Here is a 13,170-nt window from a genome sequence, read left to right on the forward strand (position 1 = left end):
AAATCAATTCTTTTGTCAAAGTAATGACAGGTACAGAAACAACATGCACATTTACATGAATATAAAGTTTAGAAATAGTTTTTTTAACTAGAATTACAGTTGACATTTTCCTTATGACATCTACATGTATATATTGATACAGAAAATGTATCACACATTAGCAATAGCAATTAGCAATGTATCACAAATTTCAATACATTATGTGCCACAACAAAATGCATATACTACAGGAGTCATCACCCTGTCAGTTACATTACAATTTGCAGACTGAAGTTTTCCCAAGTACATCTTCACAATACACACGATTCCCAAAACCATATATACCCAGATCCCCGACACAAGATTAATGACCTTTGATTCTACCACTTCATTTCCTTGACTATCTTTTTTGCCTCACTTCTACTCAGAAAGCCCATTACTGATAGCTGGTTTGCTGAGTTTTTCACAAATCACAGGAGACTAAGACATTGTGTATAATTTTTAGAGTTTCCACGAGAACTGACCAAGTAGTAATCAGGGAAAAAAACAAAATCAGATTCTTTAATCATCAAAATAAGTTTTCTTCTCAGAATTACATTCCTTAGAGTGACTTCATGAAGACTGAATTCCTTAGGGTGACTTCAGCATCATGCAACGTACATGTATAACACTGAGGCTAAACAGAATGTAGCATTGTGGAGATTTACTAAGCTAAATGCTCTCCAAAGTAAACAACAAAACAAGCCTTAGGCCATGACCTACAGTGAGGGGGCTGGTGTTTTGTGAAGTTCCTTCATAAGGGCTGTTTACTACAGTGTAACAAGAAAACACCTTCCCAATCTACTGCCTAACCATGTATGGCAATGTAATAAGGATGTGGACAGGAGTTACAATCCTGCCTTCAAGAAATGTGATACCATGTGACAGAACATTAAACTGTTCTCAAGTGGAGAATGGACGTAACCCAGGGGTTGCAAGTGCTGCACACTGACATGAAACTGTATGTACATGTACATGTGCATACAGCATAAGCTGACACACACATATGCAGTGTGACTTCATCCTCTCCAGTCATACAGGCCTAACCACAGAAATGAAGGATTGTTAACTGGGTTTCACTGACCCATATAGCCTGGTCTGATTCACTGCTCCAATAACCACAGGTAAAAATACCTAAAGATAAGACAAGTGAGGTAAATTAGCATCCGCAAAGTTCTGCCATTCCCTGTGACTGTCAACACACATGATCATGTGCAGGAACAAGAATTCATGAAAGTACACTCACATCATGGGGACAAACGTGACCATTGAGGAAATGAACACAGCAACATATCGGAAGATGCTGCTGACAAACAGAATTACGCAGAACTCTTAAAAAAAAAAAAATAAACTGTACCAGGCAGCTAATTATGTGTACAACCCCTAGTATGTGACCAGTCGTCCCCGAACTCGAACTCAAAGCAATTCTATCACACTAATGCAGCTTAAATGACCTAAAATTTTTACCCAACAACTGAACTATTCAAGGTAAATAAGTATCATAAAGTATTAAAACTGAAGTTAAAGCCTAAATTTTTCCAACAGGATATCATTACACCTTTCAAACAATTCTCAAAACACCTCTTTTTAGATTAACTGACCGGTCTCAATCAAGAAAAATAAACAACATATTCATAGACGAAATTTTGGGTCATTTATGAAATATTGTCCAAATTATACTTGAACCTCAAAGACCTCAGCAAGTGATGTTCCAGGTAGTTATTCCAAAATGAAATTAAACTGATGTAAATGTTTGGCATTAATTATTTAGCAATGCCTTCATGTGTACAATGTCTTAACAGAAAACATACATGCATCAAGAGAAGCACTACAATACTTATGACTTCAGTCAGGCGATCAATAAAAATGTTGGTTAGGGCCGGGTAAATAGGTGGCCCACCCAAAAAAATGCCCAACTGTAAAGCTTAGTGGGGATTTTGATCTGGAATACTTATCTCTTTCATCAGCAAAAAAAAAAAAAAAAATTTTGCTTCCAACCAACCAACCAACCTTATAATGTTTTTCTGATAAGGTTGTGTTACCAAACAAATTTCTTAAGGATGGCCTTGCGTTGTAATATAATGGTTACTTTCTCATAAACCTTTTACTCTTCTTCAATGCACATATCCTTTATGCACATTATGCAACACTAATATACATGTATAAAATACTGCAGAGCTCTGACACAACCAGTGTTACATGTACTTAGATGAGGTGCACCTAAAACAATGAATTCATACATGCATTATACGTCCTAATCAGGGAATTTTGTCTCACGAACATTCCATGAAAGACCAGACTATATCTGTAAGTAAAATGCCTTTTCATCTGGTTACCGATTTCATAAAGCATTGTTTTTCTGTTGTTTTTTATTTCCCAGAGGTCAGTCTGGAAATTAAGGACATGCAGCAGTCAAAAACATGATCTCAACGGTCATACAGAAAGTTGTCAAAACAACTTCTAGACTATGAATTAAATGATTTCTGTAAATTTCATACCACTGATGGAGAATTCATTTATATTTTACTTGGCATAATTTTCTTTACCTAAAATTAAACTTTGGACAATTTATTATCCATAACAGCTGTGCCTGCTGAATGACTGACACAACCTGTGTCAGATAACAGTTTCCGCTGTTCACCCATTATATGTGAACACATATTTCCTAACAGAATGTAATATAGATTCACGGCTGAGTTGATTAAATTGTGATGGATATCTTAATGATGTGGAATTATATTTATAATTATTATTATTGGTCTTAATAGCCACTTACTTTTATGTAATGCACAGATCAGAGATTCTTTAACATTTCTGTATTAAATGCACCTGTAGATAACTCTTGCATGTTGTAATCAAAACTATGCTATACTACATGTACACTTCTGTTTTAAAACTAACACATAATTAGACATGACACACTAATATAATGCTAATATGATCAGAGTTTCTCAACCCACTGACTTCAAAGCCAGCACTGAGGTGAGAACTACAAATGTCACTTTTATTGAGAGGTAAACTGTAAAGCTGTAAACCAGACCAGAAATCAATATGTCAGAATTGTTATTATTGGTCGATGGCTAACAATTTTGTCCTATGATTTAATGCAGTCGCTATATAAACCCACAGGGGCTGCAAGCTTTTCCGTGTTAACAATATTGATTACCAGTAACGGTCAATTACTGCTTACCGATCATCAGAAATTTTAGTATCAAACTCTGAGTTGGTCACTGGACAACTTTACCCTGTCTGTTTATTAATCAATGATCATTATGATACACTATAAGCAATTTAAGTGGTAAAGCTCTTAAACACACGTCACATAAGATTTATCTTGCATTTGTTTCATTATACATTACCAAAACATGACCAAATACAACCAAAACATGTTAGTAATGGTACTGCTCATCATAACACATCAATGATCAAGCATGCACTTGAGGCAGAATTTCAACCACATAACAATAGTACCATGTATTTAAGAGAAGAGGATTGTTTGCCTTTAGTACAATGTTTGTAACAGTAATAAATATTTCAGATCCACGCATGACACAATCAATACTAGTAATCAAAATCAGAATTCACTACTAAATTTCAAGCCAAACAGCATAGCGATGTTGTGAACATTGGTTAAACAGAAACAACATCCATTTAAGGCCGTATATTTGAGTAAAAACTATGCCCTATCTTATTATTGTAGTTCCAAACGTTCTGCAATGATTTTAAGATATAGATTTGTGATTGTTAATTTAAATTTATCTATCGCGTAGACAACTTGATTTTGTCATTGTCACGCGTACCATGCATACTGCTACAGTATCCTACTGTCTGATCTACACCAATGATCGCGCAACATCACTTACCTTGTCCAAACAGTTGAGCTTTTCCATAGGATAGACAGTTTTTTTGCATGATGCGCACACAGGATTCATTTTGACGCTTCAAAGTTATCCCACTATCACAAAAATTAGAGCAGGTATCCTTTGTCGGGTAGGCAATTTCCACCCAAACTGGCGAAATTCAAAACGACTTCTGTCGTACACACACAACTCACCGATCGGGGAGTTGCCAATCGACCTGCGTGTCGTGTGCAAAATTTCTGGGACCAGTAATTATTTCTTTGCGTTGGCCACTGTCAAATGAATGAAAGAAAACATTCAAAAGTTACTCACAAAAATAAACTTACACAGTACAATGATTCATTAAAATTACAATTTATCTCAGCACAAATTTCAAAATCTACACAAATGGTATTATCCTATCGAGGAAATATGAAGACCTGCTAGGGAAACCCCTGTCACACGGTTACATTCAGAGATTTGAGGTTCATGAACTGCGATTCGATCCGGATACCTCGAAAATACTCAGCAAGCTAGATTGTTGGTTGTGTGAAATTTTCACTGTCAGCCGTGTAACAGGATTTCTTATTTTCGTATTAAACATTAAAATTTATATATATATGATCTCCTGACGGGTTCACTTTCCAGTGGTTCCAGTGTTCTGTTAGGCTCTCCCTTTCCCCGCCCATTTTTGCCTTAACCTTATACGGTATCGCATTTAAATCTCATTCAAATGCATGGCTTGGCAGTTGTTTGAAAAGAAAATTTAGACAATAGCCATACTTTATTGCATGTTATTACCGCAAGTCTGGTATGGCAAAGCAGTGGTGGAGAAAATGTGAAAGAACTCAAGCCAAGTGAGGGCATTTCCGACCTTGACCTAGCTAAGTGAAACGGTGAACACGCGTGCGCAGTGTGTGTACTTCCTCTTTAATCCAGCCAGAATGTCGAAGAGAGGTACATTTTGAGGGCTGTCAATAATCTGAAACAATCCACAAACATCTCCCTCATAATTAATTTAGTTTAGTCAAATTTCATTTCCGATGAGCAAAAATCTGTTTAACTGACGCAATCAATAGTATTTGGTATAGTAAGACTATGTGAAATGATAGGAACGATAGTATGGTCTGTTTACAACATTTGTCCGCGTGAATATTGCTAGAATAAGGTGTTTGTGTGTTCCTATCTAAATTTAATTAAGTAACATTACTTTTTCACATCTGTGTAGTCGTAAGAGAAAGTCTGTGTGCTAATTGCAATCCCACATAAGTGAAAATTCTTTTATAACCGCACTAAAGTAAACCAACCAACCCACGAAAACTGGACACCCAGTAGCAAAGAAAATAACATTGGCGTAAAGTTACTCCTAATCTGGCAGAGGTCCAGATACAGTTGCATCGGACGTGTATATGCTTTGTTGCATGGATTAGGAATTTAATATTGAAAACGTCCATTTCTAAGGTATGACGTTTGCCTACTACCTTCCGCTAAGCTTATCCAACAAACTCTGCCTACGACTGTGTTTTCAATCCATCACGTGGATAAATTTAGTAAGTGTCCTAACAAGATCCCTTTGTTTGGTCTTTGTGTACGGGACCTTATTGTGGAAACTAACATGAAACTAGAGGATATAGCCCAGGTGTCATTTCCGGAGTGTCCTCCCTGGCTTCTCCCACGACCAAAACTAATATATGATCTGCAAAAACGTAAAAATCACATATAAAACCTTCTTTATAAATCAGCAAAGGTTTGCTAAAATTAAGGCTAGCTATGCACATTGTAAACTTATATATAATGATGGATTGAAGGATAGGGAAAGGGTAGCGTCTGCGGCTGTCTTGAAGCAGTGAACCTCTTCTCTTCGTCTGCCATCCTCTTCAATCTTCTGAGCCAAGGCCAGGGCTATACTCCTGGTCCTATCGTATGTTTCTTCTGGGCATGCCCAGAAAGCAATGATCTATATTGTATCGCTCTCATGCCTTTTAGCAATACAGCATAATAAACTTAAAAATGGGATAATTCTTGAAGTTTTAGCCATACACAGAAAACTAATTAAAAGAGGTAAAAATATTATTTTCTTTTGGATACCAAGTCATATTGGTATCTATGGAAACACAGTCATAGACGGAAGCTAAATCTTCCCTGGATAAAGTTATATCAAAGATAAAAATACCTTATACAGACTATAGGTCAAAATTTTGTTAGACAATTTGCCACCTTTGGCAGGGTGAATGGGATTTACGGATGCATAATAAACTGCACGCTATTCATCACATGATTGGCTGTAAGTCATTGAGACCGAGCAGTTTTAACAAAATGTATTGGGCATTCTTGTCTTACTCGCAGTTTTGTTTCTTGATAGGGGCACTGCCCCACAGCATGTTGGATGTGATGCTCAATAAGGCATCAAACATACCCGATATATACAGTTTTCTGGATAAACTTTAAAAATCTCATGGTTTTCGAATTTTAACTGTTCAGGCAGGTAAATATCGGAAAAAGGTGAAAATAAACCCCAGTATTTTACTTAATTGAACTGGTCGTAAGTGTATGTCGTAAAGAGAAGCTTGAGTTATCAAAAATGTAGGCATTGAGGTAGTTCTATGGGGCTGTGTTTATGTAGAAACATTGCCTTGTAGGCAAGCATTGATTTACCCTGCACTCCACGGTTCTCAGTGTGCTGACCTCAACACAATGTTGTTTTCTGCTGCATGACGGGGTTTGTCTGTAATCCCTGTCCATTTCTTAGTCCAATATATGTCAGTTCATTGACCTGCTTTGCCTTGAAAGCGTCCGCAGGACCAAAACTTCTCTGTGTACATGATCTACAAGCATTATCAGACATTCATGTGCCATGTTTGAAGTTTCCGTATAAATGCTCAGCAACATTGGAAGCTTCTCTACTTCTTGCGTTACCCCATATGGAGGCCTACGCAGAAAAAGCCGAAGGCGCATCCAGCTGTCTTCGAGTATTGCAGAGCGAACATCCGCGGAACATCCCTGAGGTGTCAAACACAGAGAAGTTTTAGTCCAGTGCACAGTTGCAAGGCGAAGCATATCACAAGACCGACATACTTCGGACTCAGAGATGGACAGGGATTACGGACAACCCTGTCATAAAGCAAACAACTGAGAACCGAGGAAAATGCAGGGTAAGTCAATGCTTGCATACAGGGCTGTTTCTACATAAACACAGCCCAATATATAAAACTGCAGCTTTTTTTTTTTTCGTTTTTGTTGTTGTTGTATATGCGAACAAATAGAGAGCTACATTGAGAAATCAAACAAAATTTGGGGGGTAACTTAGCTGTTTGGACATAGACCCTTGGCTAAACTTTACAGAAAGAACGTTCTGGCCTACCGTGTAATAAAAACAGCTGTTTTAAATAAAGCTGTGTTTTTGCGCCTCCCTTCATAGTATAGTTATCTATTACGGCTTCCATTTACAAGTAATATTTCTGCTCCACATAAGTTACCAACTGAAACCCACTATATTCAGGCCTGAGGATTTCACGGAAATGATTCCCGTGTCTGTTCCCAGGTTAAAAATTCAGGGAACTGAAAGTCTGTTCCCCACCAAAAAAGTCTGGGCTACTCACTCAGTACTGCTTAGTAAACATGGAACAGAGTTAATTTTCTGAAGACTTGAATTGTGAGCTTTCAAATTGTGGCTAAGGTGTAACTAAGTGTTTGTACTTTGTTGCCACGACTGGTCTCACAAAACATGGACATTTTTGCATCTCTGTTTACGGTGAGCATACAATGCTATCTGATGATCAGGAAGTAGCACGTCCAAGGAATTACACGTTGGACAGAAATCCAATCAAGGTCCTTGACCCGGGAAGTTGTGATTCATATGAAAATCGGATTCTGAGATTCGTGTGATGGCAAAGTTGTTGTGGAAGTTTAGCACACTTTGCATTGTTCTCTTTGGGTAGGGGAGATCTCAGACTTTAAGAGTCTTGAAAAAGTGTTGCCCAGCAATTCTGATGTCCACATGCCTGATATTGTGATATAGCCCTATGTTAGATTGTGCTAGAGCTGCCCAGTGTCTGGATCTTTCTCACTGTAGCGCTCCATCCATCAGTATATACAAAAGTAGTGGGATAATTTCCAACAATTTTAAGAATATTTTTTAATTCTCCTTTTTAAATGTCCAAAGAAAAAAAAATTTTGTGTTCTGTTGGTCAGGTCGTGGAGGTTCAGCTGGAGGGAAATTCCGTATTTCCTTGGCCCTTCCTGTGGGAGCCGTTATCAATTGTGCAGATAACACAGGTAGGTTTACAGTAATTATCGCATAATTCAGTTTGCGCATCTCCTAAAACTAATTACAAATCTTGGTTTAACTGAAGGCGAATGAAATCAGACATGGTTTGCTTGGAAATATATTTAGTGTTTGTCGTACCTCTGTGGCATAGGGGGTTAGCACACTAGCGCTGCACAATGACCCAATGCAGTCGCTGTGAGTTAGTCCAGCTCACGCTGGCTTCCTCTCCGGACTTACATAGGAAGGTCATCCAGCAACCTGTGGATAGTGATGGGTTTCTCCTGGGTTTGAATGTTAGATAATGGTCCTTTTGGAACTAAGAAGCTGGTTTTTCCATTAAATCATTTGTGTATATTAGGATTTACAAATTCACAGTATTACCGGATAGCACAGTTGGTAGAGCATCCGCTTCATGAGCGGTAGATCCAGGATCAGTCCTGGGTCGAGTCACATCTAAGACTATAAAAGAGGAAATTGTAACTTCCTCGCTTTGCGTTCAGCATGAAGGGGATAGTGCAACGACTGGTTGACCCGTATCAGTGTAATGGCTCAGGCGGGGCGGCTTACTTGCCTTCAGTAAGTCGTCTCAGTGAAGCAGCACTAGATAAAAGAGCGGTGGATATCCGTCCTGCAACAACGAGATACATTACATACATGATCATACACCCTGAGGATTCTTTCGTCGTCATATGACTGAAAAATTGTTGAGCACAACGTTAAACCACAAGCACTCACTCACAAATTCACATTCGCTGTGATATCCTGCAAAAAGTCAATATAGTCTTGCACTCATGCACTCATGAGAAAAATAGTTTGGGTGCAGATTTACAAAATGGATGCACATTTGAACATTTCACTGGCTTAATTTCAACCCTGTCCTCACTCAGTAAACAGTGGGTGTTAAAACATAATGAACCCTAATGGCTATAATATAAGCTACCAAAGCTGCTTGTAGGCGTGGACAAGGGCCAAGTGGTTGAGGCATGGTTAAGGATATGCCCGGTGCTAATTCAAATTCTCTTGGTTTTACTGTTTGTGTGGCCTTTTTGAAAGTAAGCAGTCAACAGTGATTATTTGGCCAATCCAACTTTTGCTGAAGGACACTTGTCTTCCACAAATATGGTGTTCATATTTGTATGTCGGACACATGTAGGAGTCAGTAACTTGCCAAGGGTCCGTGGTTCACTCAGGCCACCTTCACATGTAAACCTGAATGCCATAATATAATTGGAAGATTCCTGATTATAGCCTTAACAACAGTGTGGTAAATAAACAAAGCTGCTTGTCACAGCTGAAAGCATATCCTTGATTACTGGTGAATAGAGTGACAGTAGTTTTACAGGCAAGAACTTAAGAAAGCGTTTGCTGTAAGATGACTAGATCATAGAAAGAGATATTTTGAAACCCTCAAAACTGTTTCTTGGACATACTTATTTGATTGTTGTTAAATGCCATGCTCCAGAAGCTCTGATTTATGTTGCAGTTTTATTTGATGGAGAGGAATCTGGACCTTGTGTCCCAGAAGTCGTTTGTGGTGATGAAGGTTTATGTTGTTCACCTGTATCATAGGTATGAAATTTGTTTCTAGGTGCAAAGAATTTGTACATCATTGCTGTCAATGGGATCAAAGGTCGTTTGAACCGAATGCCTGCAGCAGGCTCTGGAGACATGGTGGTGGCAACAGTGAAGAAAGGAAAGCCAGAACTCCGGAAAAAGGGTAGGAAATGCGACTAAATGATTCCCATGTTAGCCCAGTATTACTGAAGCAAAATCTATCCTTGCAGTGCTTGCCATTCTTTTTGAATTAATCAACAATTTGGATAAATGAAGCAGTGGAGTTTTCATTTGAAACAGGCTCTCCAATTGAAATACTGCCAATGTGACAATAAGCCATAATCATTCATTCATTCATGTGAAACGGGCTCTCCACGGTATGGCTAAAATACTGCCAATGTGACAATAAGCCATAATGGCTCACTCATTCGTTCATGTGAAACGGGCTCTCCACGGTATGGCTGAAATACTGCCAATGTGACAATAAGCCATAATCACTCATTCATTCATGTGAAACGGGCTCTCCACGGTATGGCTGAAATACTGCCAATGTGACAATAGGCCATAATTGCTCGCTCATTCATTCATGTGAAATGGGCTCTTCACGGTATGGCTGAAATACTGTCAATGTGACAATAAGCCATAATCGCTCACTCATTCATTCATGTGAAACGGGCTCTCCAAGATATGGCTGAAATACAGCCAATGTGACAAATAAGCCATAATCACTCATTCATTCATGTGAAACGGGCTCTCCACGGTATGGCTGAAATACTGCCAATGTGACAGTAAGCCATAATCGCTCGCTCATTCATTCATGTGAAATGGGCTCTTCACGGTATGGCTGAAATACTGCCAATGTGACAATAAGCCATAATCGCTCGCTCATTCATTCATGTGAAATGGGCTCTCCAAGATATGGCTGAAATACAGCCATTTGACAAATAAGCCATAATCACTCATTCATTCATGTGAAACATCAAATTCTCACTCAGTTAACCTATAGTTCTTTGATGTTTGCTGAAGCCAAGGCATTGACAGCCACTCAGAGAATGATACGTTTTAGCTTCAGAGATCCTTTGTAATTGTGTGAAAAACAGCAGCACAAGTGCAATTGGTTCATAATAATTGGACTTGTCACTGGCAGCTGTTTACGAGGTTGAGAAAGGAATTCTGCCTCCTGAAAGATCTTGCATAAGTTGGTGAGCCTTTCAGTTTCTTACAACAAGCTGGGGAATTGTCAGCACAAATGTGCAATAACTGGACATAATTGTGGTGTTGGACTGTCCATTTAATTCAGCTGTGAGCGTTTTGCTCAAGAATTGTTTATATAACTTAGACTGGAAAAAAAAATGTAACATGTTCTGAAATTTCTCACTCTTGTGATTTTAGTTATGCCGGCAGTGGTGATTCGACAAAGAAAACCGATTAGAAGAAAAGATGGGGTGTTTATATTTTTTGAGGACAATGCAGGGGTCATAGTCAACAATAAAGGTGAAATGAAAGGTAAGTCACGGATATATACAAGACTTCAAAAACTAACCAATGAAAAAATAAACAATGTACTGTATAATTGATACAGTATACCTCTTTGGGGCTATATAAAAAAAAATAACATTTTTGTCTGAATTGCTGAAGCTTGAACAAGGTATTTAAAGTTTATGGAACACCCCTAGCATATGCCTATCGAATATGTGAACAATTTTTTAGTACAGCCTTAAGAACATCAATGAAGTAATTAGTTACCATAGAGTTGCTTTTTTGGGAGGTGGAAAATACTGTCAATTACTCAAGGCTGTTCATTGATGCCCTTAAAATTGCCAAATTTCTCCAAGGTGTGTCATATAATTTCAGTTGAGGTTGAAAAATGACTGGGGTTTAAAGGAAAAGACCTATAAAAATCGAAGTAGGCATTGCTAAATAGATCACCTAAAACTATGCACAAATGTGCTTTCATTTATTTTTTAGATTTTGATGAAGTGTTTAAGGCGTTCAGACATTTGAATTATAAGATGGGCTTTATGGACCATACTTCAGGAACACACGTCTCTGATCACAACACTGAATGTTGGAATAACTCTTTTTAACCATTAGTAAAACATTACCGAAATAACGTTCCCAAAAATTCCTTTTTTCTGGTGAACATCAGGAAAAAAAAAAGATGACGTGACGTCAGAGTTCCTAGATACCAACAGTATGGCTCATTAATCAAACCATGGTATTCAAATATTTGGATGCCTTTCAACGCTCAAAAAAGTCCGGTAAAATAAATGAAAGCATTTTTATACATAGTTTTCAGTTGTCCGTATGATGAACCTTACTTCATATTTTGGCTTGTTTTTTTTTTTTTTTACTTTAATTGAAATTTTCACGTTAATGACTAAATATGGTTAAGGTACATTGACACGATGTCCATTTTCAGTGATGTATAATAGTGAGTTGTCTCCCTTGCATAAGTTCAGCATATTTTCTTTTCGCCAGGCTCGGCTATTACAGGACCTGTAGCGAAAGAGTGTGCTGATCTGTGGCCCCGTATCGCATCAAATGCAAGCTCCATTTCCTAACTCTGTACATTGACGAAAGTAAAAAAAAAAAGTGAACGAAAACAATTTTTTGTCTTTTTGCTGACCCTGTGCATTTAGCTACAAAGGTTATTCTAGAAGCCTTTTCATCTACATCTAGGTTTTACTGCTGGGAACCCTGGAGATATTTGGTTATCACAAGATGGAAAAGCTTGAAAATAGTGTTTTAAAAAATAAATGATAAAACAAAAGACTTGAGTTTAGCTATCAAACAAGCTATTTGAAATAAGCAACCTGGTATGAAGTGTTATTAATTTGCTTATGATGGCATTTTTCGCAATGAAAATTAACAACAACTTAGGTTGACAATTTTGAAACTGTTGAGACCAAAAGAATGGTGTCATACGTGGAAGGTCTGCAGCAACCTGGGTTCCCCGGGCTCTGCTGAGTTTCCTCCCACCATAATGCTGTACAAGTGAAATTTTTTTGGAGTACGGCAGATAGTGATTGGTTCACGATGATATATCCCCTGTGCAGTTCAATCCTGAGCTGGCTAAAAGAGCGTGATATTTCTGGATGTGCAGGAAGGTCAAAGGAGCAATTCAGCCACAAGCACATGTATTTCTTGTATTACGACAACCGGTTGATTTCAGCATACATGGGGGTCTCCGTGGCTCAGTTAGTTAGAGCGCTAGCGCAGCATAATGACACAGGAGCCTCTCACCAATGCGGTCACTGTGAGTTCAAGTCCAGCTCATGCTGTTTTTCCTCTCCGGCTGTAAGTGGGAAGGTCTGCAGCAACCTTCGGATGGTTGTGGGTTTCCCCACAGGCTCTGCCCTTTTTCCTCCCACCTTAATTCTGGCCGCCGTCTTATAAGTGAAATATTCTGGAGTACGGCGTAAAACGCCAATCAAATAAATCAGCATACATGTGGTTTGTCTCTACCAGTTAAGGTGATAGATCAAGTGT

At 38.3% G+C, this 13,170-nt stretch overlaps 2 protein-coding genes across 2 annotated transcripts in view; one reads left to right on the forward strand and one right to left on the reverse strand.

Annotated features, from left to right (window-relative positions):
* The window catches only part of LOC135461262 (LIM and SH3 domain protein F42H10.3-like), a 34,948-nt gene extending 30,798 nt beyond the window's left edge, over window positions 1-4,150 (reverse strand). The window contains 1 exon segment of the mRNA XM_064738266.1: window positions 3,882-4,150. Within this exon segment, the coding sequence (XP_064594336.1) occupies window positions 3,882-3,950 (69 nt within the window). The 5' untranslated portion in view covers window positions 3,951-4,150.
* Window positions 4,151-4,791: 641 nt separating this feature from the next.
* Window positions 4,792-12,382, forward strand: LOC135475841 (large ribosomal subunit protein uL14). The gene is made up of 5 exons (XM_064755785.1): window positions 4,792-4,814; window positions 8,049-8,132; window positions 9,713-9,841; window positions 11,071-11,184; window positions 12,160-12,382. The coding sequence occupies exons 1-5, from the start codon at window positions 4,802-4,804 to the stop codon at window positions 12,240-12,242; spliced, it is 423 nt and encodes a 140-aa protein (XP_064611855.1). The 5' UTR covers window positions 4,792-4,801; the 3' UTR covers window positions 12,243-12,382.
* Window positions 12,383-13,170: the final 788 nt, after the last annotated feature.

The sequence above is a fragment of the Liolophura sinensis genome, chromosome 1 (genome assembly GCF_032854445.1).
Source record: "Liolophura sinensis isolate JHLJ2023 chromosome 1, CUHK_Ljap_v2, whole genome shotgun sequence".
NCBI classification, from domain to species: domain Eukaryota; kingdom Metazoa; phylum Mollusca; class Polyplacophora; order Chitonida; family Chitonidae; genus Liolophura; species Liolophura sinensis.